This window comes from Lynx canadensis, chromosome B1 (assembly GCF_007474595.2).
Source record: "Lynx canadensis isolate LIC74 chromosome B1, mLynCan4.pri.v2, whole genome shotgun sequence".
Taxonomy (NCBI): domain Eukaryota; kingdom Metazoa; phylum Chordata; class Mammalia; order Carnivora; family Felidae; genus Lynx; species Lynx canadensis.
In genome coordinates this window covers 175,847,367-175,874,042 of record NC_044306.2, presented here as the reverse complement: position 1 = coordinate 175,874,042, position 26,676 = coordinate 175,847,367, and the positions used below count along the sequence as shown (strand labels likewise).

General features: G+C 39.5%; 1 protein-coding gene across 2 annotated transcripts in view; it reads left to right on the top strand.

Annotated features, from left to right (window-relative positions):
• The window catches only part of DTHD1 (death domain containing 1), a 73,361-nt gene extending 55,264 nt beyond the window's left edge, over positions 1 to 18,097 (top strand). The window contains exons 9-11 of one of the 2 annotated variants that reach the window (XM_030314062.1): positions 6,517 to 6,574; positions 9,953 to 10,311; positions 17,720 to 18,097. In XM_030314062.1, coding sequence (XP_030169922.1) covers positions 6,517 to 6,574; positions 9,953 to 10,299 — 405 coding nt within the window. In that variant the 3' untranslated portion in view covers positions 10,300 to 10,311; positions 17,720 to 18,097. Of the gene's footprint in view, positions 1 to 6,516; positions 6,575 to 9,952; positions 10,789 to 17,719 lie in introns of those variants that run through there. The other variant, XM_032593008.1, reaches the window with a different exon arrangement.
• The last annotated feature ends 8,579 nt before the right edge of the window (positions 18,098 to 26,676 follow it).

The window sequence follows — 26,676 nt, the reverse complement described above, 5'->3', positions numbered from 1 at the left end:
TGAACACTAAGGTTTGAGAACTATTGCTTTATTTTCTCAGTGAGAAGATAAATCTCCTAGCTGAGAGAGTGGAAATTAGGGGAGAAGTAGAGGTCTTGCAAAGACTGGTCAAAGTTTGAAGTATCCTCTGTAGGGAACACGGGATAAATCTTCAGGGATACATAAAAACGTGGCGGAGCAGCCCTGGTCCCAGCTGAAACTGCAGACCTTACATTTAGGATGATAATAATCCTCATGGATTGTCCGCAAAGCATCTTCATGGTTATCATGTATTTATTGAGGGCATAGTGTGGCAACCATTTGGTAAATATGAGAATTGATATAAAAGAGGATACAGAAAAGTATATAATAGTTTCTATGAGCAGGGTGTCCATGAAGAGGTGTTAAAAATGATTGAAGAAGACAATTGAGGTGATATAAACCTTATTTAATACTTCATGAAGTAGACAGTCTCAGAGAACTACAAAATGGGGTGGAAGGCAAGAAGCTTTTATAAGATGAATAAAAAACAAGGAGAAACAAATGGAAAATATCTGATTGGCTGGAGCCCTGGGGTCAATCTTGTTTAAGGTAAGAGGCCCAGAGTTGGCTTGATCTTTGGGGATTGGCTAGCTGGATATAGTGCATTTCTGGTCAAGCAGAACATTTATAGGGACACAAAAATTATCTCAGTTTTGGTTTTCTGACATAGTAGTTTCTGACCATGGGAAGAAGCACCTCCATCAAGGGTCTAAAACTTTATTTAAACAGAGGCACAAGTCATGTCTTGAAAGAGGCCCCAACATGCAGAGCTCGGATTGACAGCGAAGACTCCATTTTGTTGACGCTTCTCTACTCACATTGATACTATAGTTCTTGAGTAGCAAGAAAAATGCAACCGTTGGTCATCATCAAACTGTCAGAACCAGAGAGAGTGGATGTGCTGGAGTCTAAGGAAGATGTCAAGCAATTTCTGCTTCCAGTCATCAGCAAGATGCAAGAGCGTATTACATCTTGCACTAGAGTGCAGTGGAGAGCTTATGTGCAGAGTTAGTTGTTGAAAATGGGCAGTCTACTCATCCGAATAAAAACCCAACTGAAGGCCTCAGAGGAAAGCACTCTGAATCATCTTTAGAATCCAAATGATGGAGTTGAGGATTGAGTGACTAAACGATGCAAAGGCCAAAAATAAGGCCTAGGAGATTCTAAAGATGGCAGTGAGGTATTGATCAACCTAGTCTGTGTTGAGGTGCTTTGCTCTTTCTCGTGTGACTGAATAGCTTCCTGGAATTTTGGGTCTGTGTGTAACACATGATACTTAGAATTGGATTTCTCCAGCTCTGGAGGTGCTGAAGGAGCTACATTATTTCTAGAAGCCAACTCCATGAAACGACTGCTAAAAAAGCTGAACAAGGGACCAGACTTCAGCTGGGGGGTGTGAATGGGGCTGATATGGCTAGGATGGATGGCTCAGACGAAGGAACAGAAGATAGTATTATCGATATATTGAGACTTAAAATTCTGTGTGAGGCCAAAGAAGGAGAGACGTGTTTTGTCCAAAATTTTAGTTTCATGTGACTCACTAACCGAGGTAACTGTTTGGTCAGTTTGTTTGGATAGCCTGACTCAGCTTTCTTTGAGATAGAGACTGGAATAGAACATAAGGTCTTGGTATTCTCTACAAGTTGATGGAATACCCTGGTGCATTTTTGGGGATTCTGGGCATCAAATGAAAGAAGTATTTATAAAGGCCCTTGAAGGGTTGGGGGAAAAAATGAGGACTGTCTACATTGGACCCTACAATGGAGAGGGAATAGGTATCTTCAAGGTTCCATAAGTAGTCCAGCCATAAGTTAATTTATGGAGCAGATGACAGCTTTTTGGGGTCGAAACCCTACCATGAGGGGAAAAAACTGTTGCCCTGTTAATAAAACTATTCATTTGCTTGTAAAAGAAAAAGGATACAGTAAAGTATTGAAAGCCTCATTGGGGGAGGGAAAACAGGCATTTATGAATGGATTAACAACACCACAGGATAATATTAAGTTAAAAGATAAATTGAGTAATAGTGTATAAATTCTCCAATAAGAAACCAGGCACTAGAGTAGCTGATAAAATAGGTGGCATTTGGTGCCTTAAAAATACGGTAGGATTTGTAGGAGATCATTCAAGTCAAGAGAAGATATCATCACATAAACAGTTTATACTACCCCATGCATGCAACACCATTTACAGCACTATGAAGAATTAATATAGGAACAAGATACCTGATTGGTTCCCAAAGACATTACAATCTAACAAATAGAGCCCAGACTGATCATGGCAAGTTCTTGGAGTGGTGAAAAGCACAATGAAGGGAAACTTTTGAAGGTGCTATGGGAAATAATGTGGGGTAAAATAATAAACAAACAAATAAATAAATGGTATGCTTAGTTTCAAGAGTTAGTACCAGGGTTGTATTTAGGCAACATGGAAAGAATAGTCAGCAACTGAGTCTTAACAACAGTGGCCTATTAAACTAGACCTAACACCCATTTCAGGTGTGAATACTTTTCTTTGGTTCCAAAAAATTTTTAACCACTTTTAATTTCATGAGGCCCGTGTTTCACCTAGCAGTATAAATAAGACACATCTGTATATATTTGAGTTACTAATAACTTTACATTGATGGCTTTGAGAGGTTCATAGGGAAGGGAAAACTGCTACCCACACCCGACTACACCCTTTTACAAGGTAGATGTGTACTAGGGAGAGCTTGGGAGACAGGTTTAGATTTTGCCAACCATCTTCCTGAGCAGTGACAAGTTGAAGATGGCATTTAAGAAATTGCATTCAGCAAAATAAAATACACAATATTAATATATATAGCAACCCTTCCTTTAGCAAATAGTAAAACCTGAGAAATGCAACAGAATGACACCTGTGGATTGGAACAGGGAAGAGAGAAAAGTAGGAAAAAATTAGAGTCACTGCCACCAAGGAAGGCATCCAGGGATCCACATGTAGATACTGGGGATCTGTGGGAGGGAACACTACGTGGGACAAGCAGAGACTCCCCTTTCAGCCGGGACCTGACCTTGAGCACCAGTGAGACTTGAAAGATGGCGAGCAAGGCAAAAATAGTGCAGAGACAAAAATCATGCAAACAAAAGAAAAAAAAAAAGGAAGGGAAACGGAGGGAAAGAGAAGGGAACACTAAAAATCCCTGATGAAGGGGCCAAGTGGGAGACCCAGCACAGTGCCTTCAAGTGTCCAAGAGCCCGAGATTTCCATGCTGCTACAATCCACTCTAAGGTTGAGCCCCAAAAGAAGGACTTGGCTTGAATTTTCACGTATGGGAAAATACATATATTTAAACACTAGAATCACTCTCAGTGCATCAAGATGCTATGAAACATTTCTGAAGAAAGAAGGACAGGGGTAGGAGGTCATTATTTATACAAAGAAAAAACAGTATCTCTTTTCCCAGACTCAATGCAGGCCATATGGCCTTTGATGGGAAAGATAGAATCTGTTTCACTATTTAAGTTGCTATTTCTCAATTTTTTTGAGAGGTTTAAGCATATAGTTGATGTTTCACAAGTTATGTCTGCTTATTTTGCAATTCTGTAGTATTAATATACTTGAACTTTTGCTGTTCTTATGTTATTTCCTAATTTCCTCCCATTAAAACTTACATTTTTTTTAATGTTTATTTATTTTTTTTGGGGTGGGGGTGCAAGCAGGGAGGTCAGAGAGAGACAGAGACACCAAACATGAAACAGGCTCCAGGCCCCGAGCTGTCAGCACAGAGTCCGACATGGGGCTCCAACACACGAACCGTGAGATCATGACCTGAGCCAAAGTTGGACGCCTAACTGACTGAACCACTCAGGCACCCCTCCCATTAAAACGTCTTAAAGGAGGGGCGCCTGGGTGGCTTGGTCGGTTGAGCGTCCGACTTCGGCTCAGGTCATGATCTCGAGGTCCGTGAGTTCGAGCCCCACGTCGGGCTCTGTGCTGACCGCTCAGAGGCTGCAGCCTGTTTCGGATTCTGTTCTCCCTCTCTCTCTGCCCCTCCCCTGTTCATGCTCTGTCTCTCTCTGTCAAAAATAAATAAACGTTGAAAAAAATAAAAAAAAAACCTTCTTAAAGGAAAATTCATATACATGTTTATATGATGTATATGACAAGAATACTCACAAAATGTGACATTCACATTTAATCCACTTGTACTGAAATCTTCCTGTGAACCAGTGTGCTATGTGTTAGCATAACACACTTAGATTACCCTTGTATCATTGCTGTGAAGTAAGCGTTTAAAAAAAGTTTTTATTTTGAAGATATATGAGGATTGCCTTTGACCAGGCACTTGGCAATTCAGTAGTTTAGAGAGGAAAATATTCAAATGTAAGAAAAATTTCAACTCTTACATTAAATGGTAGAGGCCATTTGCCTTGAGCGCGTTCTTACAGGAGTGAGGCATTTATAGCTAATGACATTTTCACAATAAAAATTGGTGGCATTAAATATTGTATGAATACATCGTCATTAAAAATTAACTTTGATTACAGGTCTTAATTTTCTGAAATTCTTTAACCTATTAGTGTGTATGCTTTTATACGTGTGTTATTTTGACCATGTGGACGGTATCAATGAGAAATACTAGCTTATCAACAACTTCATTGTTCATACCAGTACCTTAGGTAGGATCACTGAAATATTCTTTTTTTAAAATTTTTTTTTTTACATTTATTTATTTTTGAGAAACAGACAGAGAGCATGAGCAGGGGAGGGGCGGAGAGAGAGGGAGACACAGAATCTGAGGCAGGCTCCAGGCTCCAAGCTGTCAGCACAGAGCCTGACATGGTGCTCGAACTCATGGATAGTGAGATCATGACCTGAGCTGAAGTCGGACACTTAACCAACCAAGCCACCCAGGCGCCCCTGAAATATTCTTTACAGTGAACGCATGCAAAACTTGTTTCCATTGTAAATCACTACGGTAGCAGTTTCTGTCACGAATGCTTGTGCATGTATGTAAATCTATGTCAGGTTTTACAGACCGCCTTCTAAAAACCTACATGAAACTTGGAAAATTATTTGTAGAAGGTATCTTTTCCTTCAGTATTATCTGTATGTTCCAAATAATTAAAAGGTAGTTAAACTTGCTCCTTGGAAAAAAAGGTTTTTATTGCAAAAATTATGGATCCATAGGAAGTTGGAGAATACAGTACAGAGAAGTCTGGTTTTCCTCGGTGGTGACATTTTACATAACTATAGCACAATGTCAAAACCCAGAAGTTCACATTGATCCAGTGTGTGTGTACAGTTCTAGACACTGTTCTAGACACATTTTATCACATGTGTAGGTTGTGTAACCACTGCATTCAAGACACGGAACTATTTTCTCACCACAAAGATCTCCTTTGTGCAACCCCCCTTATGGTTGTCTTCCACCATCTGTAACTCCTGGCAATTGCTAATCTATCCTACATTTCTGTAATTCTGTAATTTCAAAAATTTCATACAGATGGAATCATAGAATATGTGACCTTTTAAGACTGGAGTTTTTCACTCAGCATAATTCCCTGTGGTCCATGCAGGCTGTTGCCTGTATCAATGCTCTGTCCCTTTTATTATGGAATAGCATCTCGTAGTGTGGATGGGCCTTAGTCCGTTTGACCGTTCACTACTGCAGAAACTTTTAGGTGTTTCCAGCTTGGGACTGACACAAATAAAGCTGCTCTGAACATTTGTAGACAGGTATTTGAGACTTTTTTTTTTTTAATAAATCACCTTTCAGAGCTGAGATAGGAGAGGCAAATAAATTGTCCAGAGCACTGAGAAATTTTCCAAACCCAGGCGTTGTTACCTTATCTCCTGTGCTATTTCCATGATCCCCTGTTAACGGAGAACAAACCGTTCTGCAGACAGTGGAGAAAAGTAATGATTATATATTTGAATATTCTTGAAAAAATATTGGTTTTAGAATAATATCTGCTCAAAAACATGATTATTTTTAGCATCGTGTATGCACATTGATTCACTCATTCATTTACAAAAATTACCGTTTGAGTACTCAGACCCTGTGCTGAGTGCTGGGGCAAGGTGCCTTCCCCATGAGGGCTTTTACAAAATACTGCAGTTGTTGCACAGAGGTAGCTTGCTTTATGTTTGCTGCTTTTAAGAGTTTCGAATTTTATTTCATTATATTATATTATATTATATTATATTATATTATATTATATTATAATTTTATTTTTTAACAGCTTCAAATTTGAAACTGGGAAATATTTATTCAGAGTTAATGTGACTGTTATAATAATATTTAAATATGTAGTTTTAAATTTGCTGAAAGATCTGGGTTAATATATTTTGCTTTATCATTGGAAAGCAATTCTGAGCATGCATGCCTAAATACAGAATCTATTTTTGCAAAGTGTGCAGTTCAGTACTCCTTTCAAATAGAGGTGAGGGTCAGATGGATTTTTACTTGTAGCTTGTTCACAAATTAATGATTTCTTCTGCTTATTCTGTGTTCCTTTCCTCCAATAGCATAAAAAATTAATCAGCCGTCCACAGAGTACCAAAAGAATTTCTACAGATCCTGTAGGTAAGAAATATTTGCTTTGTCCTCATTACAGTGGTGCTATTTTTCCTCTTATATTTTATATGTATATGAATCATTGTATACAAAAGGATAGAAGGAGTGACTTTGCACAAGCAATCATAAACAACAAATAAATGAGTTTTCCTTTGGAAGTCATGTGCACATAAACCATGTGCACAAAACATTCTCAAATGTGAATGTAATTAAAATGGTTAAAATCTACAAGAAATATGAACCTGCTAAGTATTATTTTGACAAAGATACCTAGTAATTGCTTAGTTTGGTAAATAACTACAGTTTGTTCTGAAATATTTTCTATTAAATTGTGAGTTAAGATGTGGTCACTTCAATTCTACATTTGAGGCCAGTAGATTTTAATTTTTTTTAATATTTATTTATTTTTGAGAGACATAGAGAGACAGAGCACAAGTTGGGGAGGGGCATAGAGAGGAGACACAATCCGAAGCAGCCTCCAGGCCCCGAGCTGTCGGCACAGAGCCCGACATGGGGCTCGAACTCACCAACCGTGAGATCATGACCTGAGCCGAAGTTGGACACTTAACCAACTGAGCCACCCAGGAGCCCCAAGGCCAGTAGATTTTAAAGAGAGGTATATTGGTATGAAACCACAAAAAGGAAAGAAACATCTAGGAGTTGATCATGGTTATGCATCATTCAGTTACATAACAGTGATAAAGGCTTCAGGGTAGAATTTAACATTTTTATTCTGCTTTAAGCTTTGAAACAATTCATTTTATAATGTTAATGGTCACTAAGGCAATACTTTATTGGCCTTCAAAACTTGAGTATCTTTCAACTACTGTGTGTCAGGCCCATGGCTGATGGCATAGCATTCCATTCAGGGGTCACCTTTGTGAATTTGTACAGAAAATGTGCAGGCTTTGCTGAATTACTTTAAAAGTGAGGATGGGCATACACCTTAGTGTTATGCACCATCTCAGAGGCAATAAAAACCGTTTTCAAAGAAAGAGCAGATGATGTGGCAAAAACAAAAGTAAACGTACCAAAGCCAAAACCAAGAAAACCCAACAACAAATCTAAAAAAGCAACAGTGGTAGATGAAAGCCTGGCAAGTTTAGTAGTGTTGTTAATGTTTGAAGAGTTTGATGCCCACAGAAAAGCGTTCCCTCTACTATTGTCAACAACCGCCAGAGACCACAAGGCTATTATCTTTCCTATGTGTACTAGGAAGTCCTAGGTTGTGACAGTGCGCCATCTCTCAAAACCAAGCTGCTGCGGGAAGGATGGTGGTAGATGAGGTTATAGCAGGCTAAAACTAGAAGTTTTAAATGCCAAGTTAAGAAGTTCAAGCAATAGGAGGAAGCTACGTGACACGTATTAACAAGAAATGGGTAAAATCAGATTAGACTTTGCAACCGTCTAGGAGTTGATGGAGGACTAAGGTGGTTCAGCACTGGTAGCAGGGATTTAGACTCCCGGTGCCTGCAATACTCCAGAAAAAGAGAGGTGGGACATGACTGAGATTGTCAGTAAGGCTGCTCAGGAGGGGAAATATCTGAGCTATATTTAGAGTTAGGACATGGGTGTGGGGGTTAAGAAATAGGCATTGAGAAATTTGAATAACGTTACATGTTTCAGCTTACTCAGCTGAGTGGTCATATTCACTAACAAGTGCACAGAGTGAAGAAGGATCAGGTGCAGACAGAAAAAGCCCAAAGCTGATTGTGACTTTAGAAATACAGAGCTTGGGTTGGCTGTGATATATACTGGTAAAGATAATTAGGAGATGAATTGTCCCAGGGTTTAGGGAAACAAAGCCAAGGATGAAGATATACTAGGGCTGGGATATTTCACATTAGAGGAAATGGTTATGAAAGTGAATGTTGATGTATTCATTCAGGGGAGAGGACAGAAAAAGAAAAGGCCAGATAGAGGAAGTAGTAATTCAGCAGAATCAGGAGGAAGAGAGTCAACGAAAGGGAAAGAGAGGTGCGGAGAACGAGGGCAGGCCACAGAACCCGGGGGAAGGAGTGAAATGCTTTCTGGAAATCAGAGAAGGTGCAGACTGAGAATCATTTGATGTGAGATGTAATTAGGAGAGCACTAGGAAGACCAGAAAGAAAGGATTCCGCAGAGTTTTAGCAGACGGTGAGAGGAAGGCCTACCCATGTAGCCTGAGTATATTGCATGAGGGAAGCAGAATGTTGGTTCGAAAGTGACAATGGAGAGCGAGGATGCGTTGGCTCTGTTTCCTGAGTAGTTTTCACACCAAAGTGGCATGATTCATAGTGTGTTAAGTGCAGTGTATGTGAGTAGGTATCTACTCACAAAGGAATCGTTGAGTGAAAGGTACACATGCAGAATGCTTACTGACATCAGACCAGACAAGAGTTGGGATAGTGGTACGGGCTTGGGCTGGGTCACAGAGGCAGGAAGATAGGAGGACTTAGGGGTTTCACTGGGAGTGATAACTGGGAGTAACACAATGGAAAAAAAAAAGATAACAACCAAACAATAGAAAAATGGAATCATGAGTTTAGGTGGTAGACCTAAGCATCTTCCAGGATGTATTCAGAGGAGATGTTTGTGGTTCCAAATAGTTCAAAGGTCAGGGGAAATGTTGGCATAAAGGACCTTCCACAGAACTGCTTTTTGGGCTGAATCTTGGGGAGTTTGTGTGTGTGTATAGTTGGGTGGTGATGAGAGGACTGTGTAGCGGGTATAATTTTTTTTTTAAGTTTGTTTGCTTATTTATTTAGAGTGTGAGTAGAGGAGGGGCAGAGAAAGAGAGGGGGAGAGAGCATCCCAAACAGGCTTTGTCAGAGCAGCGCCCAATACCAGGCTCGATCTCCCAAACTGTGAGATCATGACCTGAGCCCAAATCAAGAGTCAGACACTTAACTGTCTGAACCTCCCAAGCGCTCCTCTGCTGGTATATGTATCAGATCGGTACTAATTAAGAAAAATAGTTTTGAACCTAGAAGTATCCTTTACCATGGTGCTACTTACTCAAAGTATGGTTGGGGACCCCAGTGCCAGCATCACCTGGGAACTTGCTAAAAATGCCAAATTTTACCCCTACCCTAGTTTTACTTCATAAGAGTCTCTGGGGCAGTGCCTAAAATCCATCTCAACAAGCCCTCCTGGATCTCAGGGGAGTTAAAACCTGAGGAGCATTTCTAGTCCCCCTGCAATAGGTGATTCCCTCGGGGAGAAGACCCCCGAAATGGCAGGGATCCAAAGGCTTTCAACAGTGGGCCGGGGAGTTTCCAAATCTTTCCACTGTTCAGATGCCAAAGCAGAGAGCCCTTAGACTTCCCGTGCACAGGTGTGGACGGTTAGATAAGCGCATGGCCCGAGAAAGTGTCCTAACCCTGCGTGTCCCTGTGTGTCTGACAGAAGCCCTATGGGATAACTTGCTGTACTGGCTGGCAGAGGAACTCTCCGAAGAAAATGCTACCCGCCTCTCCTCCTCCCTCCCTCTTCGCCACAGCACCGTCCAGCTCATCAAACTGAAGACCCCTGGTGACCTCACAGAACAGATCCATGAACTCCTTTGCTTCTGGAAAAAATCACTCCCAAATTCCACCGATAAACTTCGCCTGCTGGCTCGTCATCTCCGCAAGATCGGCAGGAATGATCTTTCCGAAGAGCTCAGATTCAAGTGGGATAATAGGTGTTCCCTGAGCCACAGCACTGGTTTGATACAACCTAGTAAAGCCCGGTCACTCTTTCTTTTGCCCTAGAGAGGGGTCATGGTAGGTTTTAAGGCTTTTTCTGCCAACATTTTACTGGCGGTTTCCAAGTAAAGTTGTTTGAAGGGCGTCTTTTTGATAGATGTGCTATTTGAGACAGGTGGAAAAGCATGAAGCAGATCATAAAAGGCGTTCTTGGGTTTGAGGGCTCCTCTGTGGTTCAGAGATATACATTCTGCAAGAATTATTGTCTTGAGTTCAGCCAAATTTAATAGCATTTGTGATAGAGTTTGCTCTGTTTACATGTTAACAGTTGAGGTCGTTTTCGAAGTGGAAAGGAAAGATAGGCTATACAGAACCCCCCTTTTTATCGTTATCTACATAAAAGTAAACTAGTTGTGCCAGACTCCAAGCAACAAATTCACATTATGCACATGCTGTAGAGCCTGCAGCTAACAGTACAAAATAAACTGGGTTGCAGCGACCTGATGCTGATGATAGCAAATCAGTAAGAAAACAGAGAAGCTTGGAATAAATTAAAAATAGAATAACATCCACCATCCGCTGCCACCAACTTTTCTTTTCTTAAAAAGGTATCTTGAAATAGGGAAAATCTCGTGTTTTATTAGTAGTGAAATGAGGCAGTGCAGAGAACATAAAGTATCACTGGAAGAATTCAGGGCCTTTTTACCTTTGGAAAACAACCTACTCTTAAATCAGTTTTCACGAAAATCTTTTTTTTTTTAATTTTTTTTAATGTTTATTTTTTTTTGTGAGAGAGAGACAGAGAGAGCACGAGCGGGGGAAGGAGCAGAGAGAGAGGGAGACACAGACTCGGAAACAAGCTCCAGGCTCTGAACTGTCGGCACAGAGCCCGTCGCGGGGCTCGAACTCACAAACTGTGAGATCATGACCTGAGCCGAAGCTGGACGCTCAACTGACTGAGCCACCCGGGCGCCCCAGTTTTCACGGAAATCTTATTAAGTAAGCCCTTAAGTAAGACTCATCGTTTAAAAAAAGCTGTAAAAAACCACAAAACTAAAAGAAAAAAAAATAACAATTACCAAAGCCCCTCCATCATTGATGAGCCCTGTTGATGTTTAGTGCATAAGCTTTGAGACTTTGGGAAACCTGAGGCTTTAGCTTTAGCTAAAACAACGTGATACGAATGGGGTATGACATGAGTATTACCATTTCATTCATACAAAAGCATCACGGCCTGGGCTTGTCAGCATCAGTAGTGATTAGCTTTGATTATTAAATACCAGAAGAATTAATGAAATCACACGAAAAGTTAAACACTTATAGGGCTCTGAATTTCAAAGACCAGATTTCCTTCTACAAATTAACCAAGGAGTTAGATTCCCATTTGGTTACACATTGAAAAAGAGGATTCCAATTTTCAAATACATTCCTGTTAAGAAACACTTAGTCAATGTTGTACTATTTTTACATGTTTCCGGAAAGGTACAATATTTTCCAGGTGTCCTTGGAATGAAGAAAACAGATTGGAATATCCAGTTTTTCGAACTACAAAGTAACAGAAAAGTGAAGTTTATTCGCCTGTAATGCTTTATGCTTAGTCCTTTACAAGCACTGACTTGTTTAGTCCTCCCAACTGCTCTGTGAGGTAGGTACGCTCCCCGCAATTTACAAGAAAGGAAAGGAGATTCAGAAGATTGAGTTCCTTGCCTCATGTCGTAAGTGAGTGACATAGCCAGGATTCTTGTTCCAACACTAGAGAATACTATTCTGAACACTTTGGAGTATTTTCTCCCAGTTTTTCTTTTGCTCCTGGAAGGAAATATTTCTATTTCTCCGTGTATAGATATCTATAAACACACTCACCTATGTGCTCACAGGCACCCACACACTATCTATAAATCCCCACACATGCTGCACACTCACCCATCTCCTTACTTACACACATCTTCTCACCCCACCATGTCCTCGTACCCTGCCCCCCAGGCACCCCCACGCATACGCACACCCTCCCACGCACATCTCGCAAATCCCCACACAGTCTTACCTCCGCGTGTACATCCTCACATGCATGCATACACCATCACGCACACACTTTCTTCTCACGCATGAATTCATTCACATGCTTCATGTACCCACCCTCACAGGCACCCATCCCTTCACCCCCACACACTCTCTGACCTTTCCAGAATTAAAAAAAATATATAGCATACATTATTGCAATAGTCAAACAATATAAAAGTATATATAGAAAAAATGGGTCACGTCTTGGGTATGGCCTCTCACCTAGGTTATCAAAGGAATCCGTCTGGGTGTAGCACGTGCCTCGTGTGCTCTCTCTCTCTCTCTCTCTCTCGCAAAATAAACACATAAACTTTAAAAATTTAAATAAAAAAGAGATTACTTACTGAAAACATTTTTAAGGCTCTTGATACACATTGCCAAATTGCCATCTTATAATCACTAGGTCATGAAGATTCTTAGGAAAATGGTACTTTTAAGAATACATAAAAATGAATTAACTTGAGGCACATAACATGAAACTCTACATCCTGGGTAAGCCTGGACTGTCTTCAATTGCTCTATTGAAAAAAAAAAAAAGACATTGGCTTAAATCTTTACAGTAATTCCTTTACTAATTAAGAGAGTATATTCCATTGACATAGCTCTTTTAAAAAGCATCAGAAAGAGAAATAATACAGCAGACATCTGGACAGATTCCAAAATGTCAGTTTCTAGTGTCAAACTATAGCCAAATTCCAATGAAAATAATATTAAATTCAATAGGTATACATTGAACACGAACTCTGGGTCTAGCAGTCTGTTAAATGGTACAAGCACAAAAGAGAGTAGGAGCCAGTTCTCTAGGGTTATGTTTTCTGCATACAAAAAGAGTAAATGAATGAGATCAACATCTAGTTTATCGCCTAGAATGAACCAGGCTTTTTATGCTTAGCCCTTTATAAGCACTGAATTATTGAATCCTCTCACTGCTCTGTGGGGTAGGTACATTGCCCCCAATTTATGAGAGGAAACTGGAGTTTGGAAAGAGTGAGTACCTTGCTTAATGTCACAAGTGAGTGACATAGCCAGGATTCAAATGTAGAATGTTGGCTTGGCTCCCACCATACCATGTTGCTACCAACCTACGGAGAAGAAAGGAAGGGAATGGATGTATCTATTTCTCCATTATCTTATTTCTTATTTTGCAAAACAAAATTTATAATTCATATCTAATACAAATAGACATGAGTTTTAAGAACAGGGATGGGGAAAAGAGCAGGAGGTGGGAGGGAAGTGTGATGTTGACTTCATTGATATTTGTCCCAGCTCAATTAGTTAAATGTTCTCTTATTCTTGTTTAAGAGACTGACAGTTTAGGATAATACTGCAAATTGATCAAACACAAATTGGTGATGCATAAATATTGAGTTATAATTAGAGCTACTGTGCCACAATTTAGCTACCCAGGAACATCAAGAACCCTTCAGAGTAGTGGCTGCAAAACAGGACCATTTATTTAGCAATTAATAATAAATAATTATTAATGTCAATAATAATTATTAATTATTATTAACATTCTTACCCCTCTGTGGTATGAAATTATTTTCATAATTTTATAAAATTATAAAATTTTATAATTCAGACCAATCTTACCTTATCTTGAATAACATCAATTTCATTAAGGAAAGCCCATTATATCCATCAATTTGCTAACTATTAAGCACTAAATATTTCAAATAAAAAATTCTAACATTTATTATTCTACTTAACAAAATGTACAATGTTAACCATAGTTATCTTAATCAAATGCTTATTCATTCATGATTATAGCAATTGATTATTTCTAAAAAAATGTAGCTTAAATGAACACATAGGCAATATCACATTGTATATTCTAAAGTATTTTATTTAAATTTATTTATTTTTATGTTTATTTTTTGAGAGAGGGAGAGTGAGAATGGTGTAGAGGGGCAGAGGGAGAGAAAGAGAGAATCCTAAGAAGGTCCCACGCTCAGTGCAGAGCCTGTCACAGGGCTCAATCCCATGACCCTGGCATCACGACCCGAACTGAAATCAAGAGTTGGATGCTCAACCAACTCAGCCACCCAGGTACCCCTATTTTGAAGGTAAAATAGAAACATCATGACAACTAAGTTAAGTAGACTTTGAGGGTATCATAATCCAATTTTTGAAATATCTAAATTTTGTGGAGAAAGTTCTATTTTCCTAACCCAGTATTTGTTAAGGAGGTGTTATTGACATTTTGAATGGAATATATATTTTTTTAAGTGACTTGAACTGGCTCATGTCCATTTGGCATCCCTGACCTCTGTCCACCAAATGCACAGAGCACTCCCTCACCTTAGTAAATGTGAGAAGTAAAATTCCTTCCACAAAGTTTGAGTCATGGGGCGGGTATTGAGAGGGTACAGAAATGCCATTACTGAACTCAAGAATAGAGTGCTATAGACCTTAAGGGAGCATGTTGAGAACCACTGTTTCAGTCAAATTTTGGCTTGAAGCAGAGAATCAAAGGAAGGGGGCAGAATAAGCCAAGGGCAATTTAGAGCATTATAAGCAAAAAAAAAAAAAAAAAGGCCCAACTTGAAATCCTCCAACTGGTACCAGTGTTTACGAGAATTGTCAACTGTTGTCTGGTAGCTTGCCCAGAAATATTCTCAGAGAGGAATCTCCTCTGAGTTGTACCCCAGGGTTATGCTATAAAATGAGAGTTTTGCTAAGGTACAAATTCAGGCTCCCTAAAGTTAGAATAGTGGTAGTTCACAAGAAAAGGGAAATACTGGGGTGAGGTCAAAGTCGTGGCTAAGTGATGTGCAGGTGTAGGGTTTCCCCTTTCACCGAGGCAAACATAACTTGTGTGATTTAATATCATGAGAATGTCCCTGTGTAATGTCTAGGCATTTGGACAGACGTCATATCATTGAATCCTCAACCTGCCTCTTCTCCTAGGTTTTCTCTACTGGTATGTCCAACTTCCTTCACTCTGCATTTATGACCTAACATACCAAATAATTTACATCTCAATGATGGTTATTATTTATTTTTGGTAACCCTGCACCTTAGTGCATGCTCTGTAAGGGGCAGAGAGCTTGTCTCTTGTTCGTTGATGGAATCCTATTACTTAGAACTCTGTCTGGCATTCAGTGAACGTTCCTCTGTTTTGTTACCCTTACTACCAGATGAGAAGCTGCAACTCAGAGCTAGAGTGATACCCAGTCAGTGGATTAGAGGCCAGATAATTCTGTTTTCAAAGTCTTGTTCCATCTACTACCACTTTCTGGTCCTGGTTCCACCCCCCAGCCCCACCCCCATAATCGTCCATCTTCTATAATCTCAGGTAACATTTTTTTCCCAGTTCCCTAAATACCCAAGACTGGGTTAATTGTTCGTGGATATTCTAAAGTCTAGTTACAGCTCTTCCATACTCTGTTGCAATTGCTTATATGTGTTTTTCTCCAACCAGCATGTAAGTATCTCAAGGGCAAGTACTGAGTATTGTTCATTGTTAAGTTTCCTGATGCTGCCAAGGTCCCAACACAAAGTAGGCACTCAATAAGTCTTGCTGAATTAATGCATGGGTGACATCTACATGCTGACATGCTATGACCCTCTTTTCCTGTTCCATTTTCCTTCTGGAAGCAACCCCGTGGGGCAGATGCCATTTCTAAAAAACTAAAAATTAGCTTGGAACGTAAACCCTGCCCTGCCATTTATGAGGCTAGAATAATAGAGAGGAAGCCGGCCACAAAATTAACAGGATTCAATATTTCTCCCAAGGACATACTGCATCTGTAAAGTGTCTCTTCCCTCTCTTTGAGTGACAGCTGCTTTTTTACACACTGAAAAAACTTTGTTCTTCAAAATCACGGTCTATCACAAACTTTGCCGTTTGGAATCCTATCAGTGAGAAAGAGATATTCCTCTTTTGCCTGGAGGATCTAACACACTTTGACACAGAAAAGCAGTCCTCACTGACAGTCAGGGTGCAGAGCTTCAGAGGAAGGGTGTCTGGATACAGCACTGCACATCTATCTTGGCATTATTTATTGTCTTCAAGGGAGCAGGACTTGGGGTCCACTTTGCAGTGCAGGCCCATGTTGGTTCCTTTACACACGCTCTGCTTTGCTTCGAGCCCATTCAGACACTCAACCCGGCCCTACTTCTGTGTCTTAAAATAACTCAATTTGCGTTTGTTCTGTGGGACACCACTGTTCCTTTGGCATGCCATCCACCTCACTGCAATGAGTCCGTAAACCTGACTGTGTGGAACTTCAGGTGCGTCTCTGGTAGTTTGAGGCAGATTGAAGTCTGACATCCATCCTTCTGTGCTGTGGCCCAGTAGTTCTCAAATTGGCTGCACATTAGAGTCAGTGGCGGGGGGGGGGGGTGCCTGGACCCATCCTGAGAAATTCTGATTGAAGTGGTCTGGGGTGGGTCCTGGGCATGAGAATTTCAAAGCTCTCCAGTGGATTCTGCAGCCGGGGCAAAGAATCATTTTCTCTAGCTAACTGGCCCCAGAAAAACTTGGAAGGGATGTTAAAATCCAGTTTCACAGAACCGCAAGTCAGCCCCGTAAATCAGTGTCTTTGGCTGCAGAACGGAGGAATCTGTATTCTTAGTGGACATGGAAGTTTAAGGACAACGCCTACTATTTATTTCCTGTCCAAAGCACTATCCATTTCTATTTTTATTTTTCAGGATTAGCACAGAATCAAGAGTAACATAGGGGGGGAGAGGGAAAGGGAAAGGAACAGAGAAGGCTCTGTTCTGTGTTGAATATACAAGACTTTTTCTCTCCGTTTATGGTTGCATTTTGAGACAATTTATCTGTTCACAAGACTAAGCAGGGTGGGGTTGGGAGCTGAGGCAAGGAATTGGGATAGTTAGGAGGGAGGAGCACTTGACCCAGGCTTCATAAGAACAGAGGACCATAAATATGGGAGCTTTATTTATTTTAAGTTTATTTATTTATTTTTACAGTGAGAGAAAGAAAAGAGAGAGAGAGAGAGGCAAAGAGAGAGGGAGAGAGAGAGAAACCCAAGCAGGCTCTGCAGTATGGAATCTGACACAGGGTTCAAACCCGGCTCAAACCCACGAACCATGAGACCATGGCCTGAGCTAAAACCACAAGTTGGACACTTAACCAACTGAGCCACCCAGACGCCCCCAAATATAGAAGTTTTAAAAGTCTCAATGAAAAGAGCTGTGCCGCAATCACCAAGATGGACTGACTTCTCTGGAAGCTGATTCTCATACACCTTTAAATTTGATCCTATTAACAGACTGCACACCAATCATACACTGTGAATTAATAGTTCTTTTTAATCTCTTCTCTCATTTTAAAGAGTGAAACTATATTCCATTGTATTTTTGTTTGTGTGTGCTAAAGAATTTAAAATGCACTGTATTATATCATATCATATATTATATATTTTTAGATTTCTTTTTTGGTAATTTTTTACAGACACTGAGGACCTCAGAAATTCAACGTGCCCCAGGCTATGCTCCACCTGAATGGCCCTGTGCTTCCTGCAAAGTCAAACTGTTCTTTAGAAATTGTTAGTGCAAATGCCTAGAGATGGCCACAAGAGGGCCTCTGTGTTTCAGATAAAATTAAGGAATCATTTAAAACTTTATGGAGAAAAATCCTTTATGTTGCCAAACTAGTGTTTTGCATGATTTAAAAAACTAAAGTTATTTTAGGGTAGAGGGTGTAATTTGATCTATGGTCAATATATTGTTAAAGTAATAATACATCATTTTGTGGCTAGCTTCTCTAATATTCAGAAACATCTGATTCTTTTTTTTTTAAGTTTATTTATTTTGAGAGAGAGAGAGAGAGAGAAAGTAGGCGAGGGGCAGAGAGAGAGGGAGAGGAAGAATCCCAAGCAGGCTCCGCATCATCAGCATAGAGACCTACGTGTGGCTCAAACTCACTGACCATGAGATCAAGACCTGAGCTGAAGTCTGACGCTTAACTGACTGAGCCACCCAGGCACCCCCATCTGATTCCCTTTTGATGTGAAGAAAGGAAGTATATAGGAATTTCTGCATTTATCCAGGTCTTTATGTTATATCATACCTTCTGTTTCTTCAATCAATGCAATAGAAATAACAATGCAATCTATTATTGATCATTGGAACTGATGTGTGTAATATTGTTGAAATTATCAGGAAATAGAAATTGAGAGTATAAACTATTGATAGTACCATGGAACAAATGTACTTTTGACTCACTTTACTTTCCAATATATGTTATTGACGAATGTGATTTCTGAAGAATTGCCTTCTCATTTTTGAAAGGTTTTGAATGGAGTGTTGCTTTGGTTTGTCAGTAAACAAAAGTGGCTATCATGCTTTAAAAATAAATCTCTAAATTGATTATTATTTAAAAATAATCAAGTGATATTTTTCAGAATATTTGTGTTAGCTGTGATTTTATTAAAAAAATATATTTCCTGAGGTAAATTCTAAAATAAGCTCAACATTACTACTTCCACAAAGCATCACAAACACACATGCACCAATGATATTGTGATGGCAACAGAACAGCCCCTGAATATATAGCAAAAATGAACAGCACAACTGAAAATAGTCAAATACACAAAAATGACACTGAAATGTGATGAGTATATTAAACGTTTGCTTCTCCTCATTGTGGAAGGACTACATATTCCTATCCCATTGACGTTACCCTTGATGGTGTGATTTAGAGTCCCCAAGGAAATCTGAGTGCCATGTTTGAGCAGAAGCTTAAGAGCCATTGAGTTGTTGTACCATGTTTCTCCTTTCTCTACCTTGAGACCAGCATTGTCCCAGTGAAATCTCTTCCATCAGCCTGGATCCTGATTCATGGATGAGACCCACAGCCTACTTGCAACACATTGCATGAAAACTAGAGATGAAAAATATATATTTTTGCTGTAACTTCCCATCATCTGATTGATATAATTAATTTCCCAAGCATAAAGAAGAAAACAATATGATTGGCTGTTAATGCTATGAGACTTTAATAAAAGTCGTTGAACCATAGGGTCTATAAACAAAGCAAAAGAAGAAAAAGTGATTAGAAGGTCAGCAAAAATTCAAAACTTGGCATCCCTATTGATCTTAACAGCAGACTGCCACAGCAAATGGGGGAAATTAGAAGTCATTACAGAAATGGTAAGCCCAGATATTATGCCGCTGTAGAAAGATTAAGAATAGATACTGATTTATTGAGTGCCAACTATGTACCAAGAGCTTTTTATGTATAATTTCATTTCATTTTTGTAAGTGTTCTTCAATTAGATGCCATTATTTTCCTTTCCTAGAGGGCGAAACAGGTTTTGAAAAGTTCATTTATTTGCACATTTCCTTGTTTATTTGTGCATTTATTCACATAGTCATAATTCAATCAACAAGCATTTATTAAACACCTATTACGTACCAGATCATGAAGTTAGGTTTTTCAAACCCTTTCCTATCTGACTTCAAAGTCTGTGTCCTTACTGTTCCCTACAACTCTGTGGTAGGCAGAATTCTAAGATGACCCTCAAGATTTCCCACTCTCCTGGGGCGTCTGAGTGGCTCACTTGGTTGGGTGTCCAACTTCAGCTCAGGTCATGATCTCACAGTTCGTGGGTTTAAGCCCCGCGTCGGGCTCTGTGCTGACAGCTCAGAGCCTGGGGCCTGCTTCGGACTCTGTGTCTCCCTCTCTTTCTGGCCCTCCCCGACTCACACTCTGTCTCTCTCTGTCTCTCAAAAATAAATAAAAATGTGGGGCGCCTGGGTGGCGCAGTCGGTTAAGCGTCCGACTTCAGCCAGGTCACGATCTCGCGGTCCGTGAGTTCGAGCCCCGCGTCAGGCTCTGGGCTGATGGCTCGGAGCCTGGAGCCTGTTTCCGATTCTGTGTCTCCCTCTCTCTCTGCCCCTCCCCCGTTCATGCTCTGTCTCTCTCTGTCCCAAAAATAAATAAACGTTGAAAAAAAAAATTAAAAATAAATAAATAAATAAAAATGTAAAAAAAAGAAAATTAAAAAAAAAGATTTCCCACTCTCCTGTCATAAACACTCTATGAATGTGATGAATATAGTGGATTTAATTCTCAGGAATAGGCTATGCTATAAGACACAGTTGGCTTTAAAATAAGATTATTCAAGTGGGTTTGACCTAATCTCCTGAGCTGGTTTTGGAGGGAAGTTAGAAAGAATTAAAGCATGAAAGAGATTTGAGATGCAAACTGTTCTCAATCCCTGAAATAGAGGGGGCCACGTGGCAACGACCCAAGTGTCGTCTCTGGAGAAGAAAGCAGTCTGTGAAGACAGCTAGCAAGACATTGGGGACATCAGTCCTATAATCACAAGAAAGTGAATTCTACCAGCAGCTAGTTAGTTGACAGAATATTCCTAATCATAGCTCCAGATGAGAATACAGTCAGCCAACACTTTGAATTCAGCCTCCTGAAACCAAGTTTGCACCAAGGACTAACTAAAATGTGATAACTCCTGACCCATGGAAACTATAACCATATAAATTAGTGCTTTACAGGTCACTAAGTATGTGATAATTTGTTACACAGCAATAGACAACCAATGCACTCATCTTTAGGTTGACAAGTTTGAGTCATTAATAAAAATACAATTTATGTTCAGATTTATCTAGTTTAGAAGGTAGGCAGGTATGATGGTAGAGTTTAGAAATACCCTTAGACAATAGAAAGCAAGGCAAAAAAAGAAAAAAAGAAAAAAAGTGATAAGAAATTATTATAATACAGGATCACTAAGCTCCCTTCTAAATCCAGAGATTATGATTATATTTTCTATGATTTCATGACTACTCAAGTCCTTTCTTTTCAAAGTTATGTGATGGGTTTGACTAATTTTGCCAGAGATTCTAATTGAGTTATTTGTTGACTCTAGGGGAAGGTTTGTGGCAGTTGTGGTCCATTCAAAATATAATGACTATGAACTTGAGATATTTTTCAGGGTCATGATTCATTTAATTTAGACTTTTCCATTTAAAAAAATTGTTATGACTGCAGTTGGATGAAACTTCTTCATTCTTTCTTTTATATGAGATTCAAAAATCTATTCAAAAGCCTTTCTCATGAGAATAATATGAACAAATATAAGGGCACTTTCATTGTTATAGTCTTTTATTTCAATGCACATATTTCCTACACTAACCTTACCTCTCCCCACTGTGCTTTTCCTCTGTTCTTATTTATGTAGCAAAGGTTAAATATTCTTTGACCATTTGAGATATTTTTGACAAGTCCCCTTAATTCTCGTGCAGGATCCTTTTTAATTTAACCTTAGTATTCTTCTGTGGCAAAGTCTTCATGAATAATTTTAATTTTCCCTACTCATAATATGTATCTGTAAGAAAATATCATTTAAATAAAATCTATGGAAATCAATGACCTTTAAAACAATTCTTTCCCTATTTGAAGACCTATGTTAAATGTTACTTGGTATTACTAGAGGGGTTTGAACAATATGCTATCTTAAAGGGTTTAAATAACATGATCTTACAAGTTTACCAAGTTTGGGGCACCTGGGTGGCTCAGTCGGTTGAGCATCCAACTTTGGCTCAGGTCATGATCTCGTGGTTTGTGCGTTTGAGCTCTGCATCGGGCTCTGTGCTGACAGCTCAGAGCCTGGAGCCTGTTTCAGATGCTGTGTCTCTGCCCCTCCCCCACTTGTGCTCTGTCTCTCTCCATCTTAAGAATAAATAAACATTTAAAAATTAAAAAAAAAGTTTACCAAGTTCACAAATAAGATACAAAAGCTGCAAATGGGTCATGTGACCTACAATTTTATGAAATAAAATCTTGCCATGAGAAACTATTCTGTTTCCTAAGTAATAGATCTTCTAGTGTCTTCCCTGAAGAACACTTCATTATTCATTAGTATTTACTGCCCTCCCTCCAGGTTCACTTTCCTTTCTTCCATTTTAACTTGTCCCATTGAGTTATGTGTCTCAGTTCAAGAAAACAATCTCCTTCTTGCTTCTTCTTCTATGTTTGAGAATGTAATTATCTTTGGATTCAGTAACATTGTTTCAATTAATGTCCCATGATGTCTTTCTAGAAGAGAATTGTTCATGTCTTGTCTGTTTGGGGGTTTTCTCTCTTTAGCATATGAAGAATTTCAATTGCCAGTTCTAAGTCAGTGAATAGAATACCGTAAGCAGCTCTAAAGTTATTCACCGAGTGTATAAAATCTTGCTGCTGGAGGAGGTCATTGAGAGGATGTGACAGCAAGTAGATCTATGATCTGGACCCAACATCTGGAGGTTCCTCACCCCTTCCCTGGTTTTTAGAACCATGTTCTGTTTACCTTCTCCCTGCTTGAAGCTGCCCAAGGATGCAGCCTTGAGATAGAAATGTGTGGTTGAGGCCATCTGGATGGTATGCATGACTGCACCCAGTTAAGGCCTCTGTGTAAACTTTTCAGACTTGGTGGGCATGTGCAGAGATCTACTCCCATTGCACCTCCCAAGACAAGCCTCCTATGTAAGTTCCCTTGCTTTTTAAACCTGCCACCTACCAATATGGAGTGTCCTGCCTCTTTCTGCAGTCTCTCCTTGCCCTATGTCCACAGGGTGGAATTCTGGTTTCAGATTTTACCTGGCAAGATCCAGAGATTGCAAACTGACATTTGCTAATTACTCTGGATTAGAGTATATAAAAGTTGCCTAGTACAGGCTGTGAAGCTACTAACTTCTGACATATGAGAGCATCCATATTAGACAACAGATTAGATGTCCTGAGCCCCTATTCAGGCTCTGAGATGAATTCACCGTTGACTTTTGGCAAGTCCCTTAATATCTGTGTCATATTTTTTTTTTCACTTTAAAGATGAAAAGATTGGATATATTAGGGATAACATATATATTACTTGAGGGTTGTTATTTTTCTCCCATCCCTGTGTACATCCATAACAGATAGTTGATAGTAACATGGTTCATTCATTCATTTGTTCAAAATTCAACCAAAATCCTCATGTTCAAACTCAGCAGTTTTCAAAGTACTTATTAACCCAGCGAAATTACCATTTAGCATGAGACAATATACCACTCCTGGAATGGATGCTCTCAGTCCTCTTCTATTTTTCTCGTGTTCCATGAGTCTTGTATGCATCTTTCTGTGCAAGGAATTTTACTTGACCTTAACAAAGGTTCCATTTTTCTCCAGGTCTTAACTATGTACCTTGCTTGCCTCCACTTTCCTTGATATACTTTGCTCCTGAGGAAAACGAACTGCTAGGACATTAGTGTGCATCAGTATCTGTTGAAACACAGATTACTGGACCTCACCCCCAGTTCTGATTCAGTAGGTCTGAGGTAGGACCCAAGAATTTTGCATTTCTAACAAGGTTCCAGGTGACTGTGATGCTTCTGGTCTTAGCATCATGTTTTGAGAAACATTGTTCTCTAGAAGAACATTCCTTAACCTAGCATTCATAGACGCAATGGCATCTATAGATAGAATTCAGAGAGTTTATTAAAGATGGGTTAAAAAGGGCACCTTAGTGGCTCAGTCGGTTAAGTCTCAGACTCTTGGTTTCAGCTCAAGTCATGATCTTGTGGTTCATGAGATGGAATCCTAGCCCTGGCTCTGTGCTGACAGACTGGGGCCTGCTTGGGATTCTCTCTCTCTCCCTCTCTCTGCCCCTACCCTACTAGCACACGTGCTCTCTCTCTCAAAATAAATAAACTTAAAAAAATAAATCAAAAAGTTATAAAATATGGATTAAAGAAAAGCAGTCACATTTTTACTAAGCCACTCTGAACGAAGCCAGCAAACCACGAAAACAGTAGTAGCACCAGACTTTGTCCCAGTAGAAATCAGAGATATTTTCATACCACCTTACCATTGTTTCAGATCTCTTGAAATATGGTTTGTGCACATGATGACTTTGATGTGATATTGTTATTTTCCTCTCCTTAGATTTTGTTACTTTATGGGCTACTAAAGGACTATTATATCCCAACGTAAAATATATTGATGCCTATATTTCAATATATTTTCTCCTTTGTAATTTTATGTATTTTATTTTAAATGTGGAAAACATCACCTTGAATGGAATTTATAGACTTTATCTGCCTGAAGTGTCCTTGGCAGAAGACATGAACTCCCTTCCTAAAGGATGGATATAATAAAGACTTTAAGAAGATCAAATTATAGTCCACCTACCAGAACCTTCTGGTGGTGCAAACACCATTTAAGGATCTGGTAGCAACAGAACTGGAGGTGCTGGGTGAAGTCTGTCTCTAATCATCTTTGCACCTGAGCAGAAAAATATCAAGCTACATCACTGAGCAAATGACACGACACATTAAATTTTACCTTTTCCATGCCATTCTTGCTATTGTAGATGGCTCTACAGTGAAATGCCACTGATACTTCTTTCTGTTTAATTATCACTTAGAATAATGGTTCTCAAAATGTGGTTGGGGGGGTGGGGTCCCTGAAACTCTCTCAGGGGATCTGAGATGAAGAAGTAAAAATTCATTACAATGTAACTAATATTTTATTTGTCCTTTCTCTAATTAGTATGCAGTGGAGTTTTCCAGAGGGTACATGATGTGTGATGATTGAATGCAAAAGTACATAGGAGACTCCAGCTATATTTTTTCAAATCATACCAGATATTTAAAAGATTTGCTATAATGGGGCGCCTGGGTGGCGCAGTCGGTTAAGCGTCCGACTTCAGCCAGGTCAGGATCTCGCGGTCCGTGAGTTCGAGCCCCGCGTCGGGCTCTGAGCTAATGGCTCAGAGCCTGGAGCCTGTTTCCGATTCTGTGTCTCCCTCTCTCTCTGCCCCTCCCCCGTTCATGCTCTATCTCTCTCTGTCCCAAAAATAAATAAACGTTCAAAAAAATAAAATAAAATAAAATAAAAGATTTGCTATAATTTAAACAATGCCAGCTTTCTATATTTGGGGAGGGGGGGATAGTTATTTTTAATGAAAATGTTATTTAGGTTAACATAGAATGGATTTATAATTGCCTTTTTTGAGATGAATTAATCAGTAAATGTATCAAAAATTTGTTTTAATTTATAATATGGTCAATACAGCTAGATAAAACCAACATTGAAAAAAGCACTTTGAGGTCATTCATTCTTAAGAGTGGAAGGGGTCGGAGCACCTGGGTGACCCACTCGGTTAAGCATCTGGCTCTTGATTTCAGCTCAGGTCATGATCTCACGGTTGTGAGTTTGAGCCCTGCATCAGGTTCTGAAGAGCCTGCTTGGGATTCTGTGTCTCTCCCTCTCTCTCTGTTCCTCTCCTGCTTGTGTTCACTTGCTCTCTCAAAATAAATAAATAAACTTAAAAAAAATTTTTTTAAAAGACTGGAAAGAGGTCTTGAACCAAAACATTTTTCCTTAGACAATTTGTAGCCCAAAGAATATAATTATTAAAATATCAAAGAGCCTTTTAGTGACTGTGTTGCCAGGTCCTTTGGAATGTACTAAGACCATCTACACTGACAAGAACTAATATGAAAAACAAAGAAAAAGATCAAACAGTGAACATTAATGATTGAAAGAAGTTTTAGAAAACCTGTAGGAGATATGAGGGTTAAATGGAAGCAGGGTTGGAACATACAGGGTGAGCTGGTGGCCACACCTGGGGTGTGAGCCAGCATGCCAGGATGCTTTCCTGCCCTGCGAGTCTCTTTTACCTGCTTGCTATTATTTTTGGAGATGAAATAAGACAGAGTACAAACATTACAGACATGAAATACATTGAAAAAATTTCTCACTAACGTATGAATAATTGTCATTAAGTCATTATCTTTGGGCAGTGGAAAGCCACACACCTGAGGAGCCAGCAGGGAATATGGAAGGGCAAGTCCTCGTGGTGATGGACCATACAAGAGTGTGAGCAGATGGGACCTCGTTCAGATGCTGCCCAAGCAAAAGGGCCCTGGCTACAGTCTTCCCAGGGAGCAACGCATCTTAAGGATCCTTCCTCTTGAGGAAGTTCTGATAGAATTGAGTAGAAGATGATGTAATTCCCATTAGGGGAAAGCCAGCCAGTGGGAAAGAGCAGAGTCCAACACAACCTGTATCTGCTTCAAAATGTTTTCTGCAAACACTGGCAAATCTAAAATCATGACGAAGAGTTAAAATAATGTCTGTCCTTTTATAATATAGGAGGAAATCTTCTGTAGGAAGTTGAAATACGTAAAACTCTTTATCCTCATTCAAAGTTCCTCCTGGAAGCAGAGGTATTTGAACTGTGTTACAATAATCTTTTATTTGGGAAAAGGAGCACATTACCTAAAAAGTACATTAAAATGGATTAATTAATACGATTGGTTCATTAGACTCCCATAAATCATTATTGAATGAATTATCCTATTAATCCAATGACTAAACTTATTAGCCAGGTACAAACACTATAGCAGCTTCATCCTCAGAGAAGC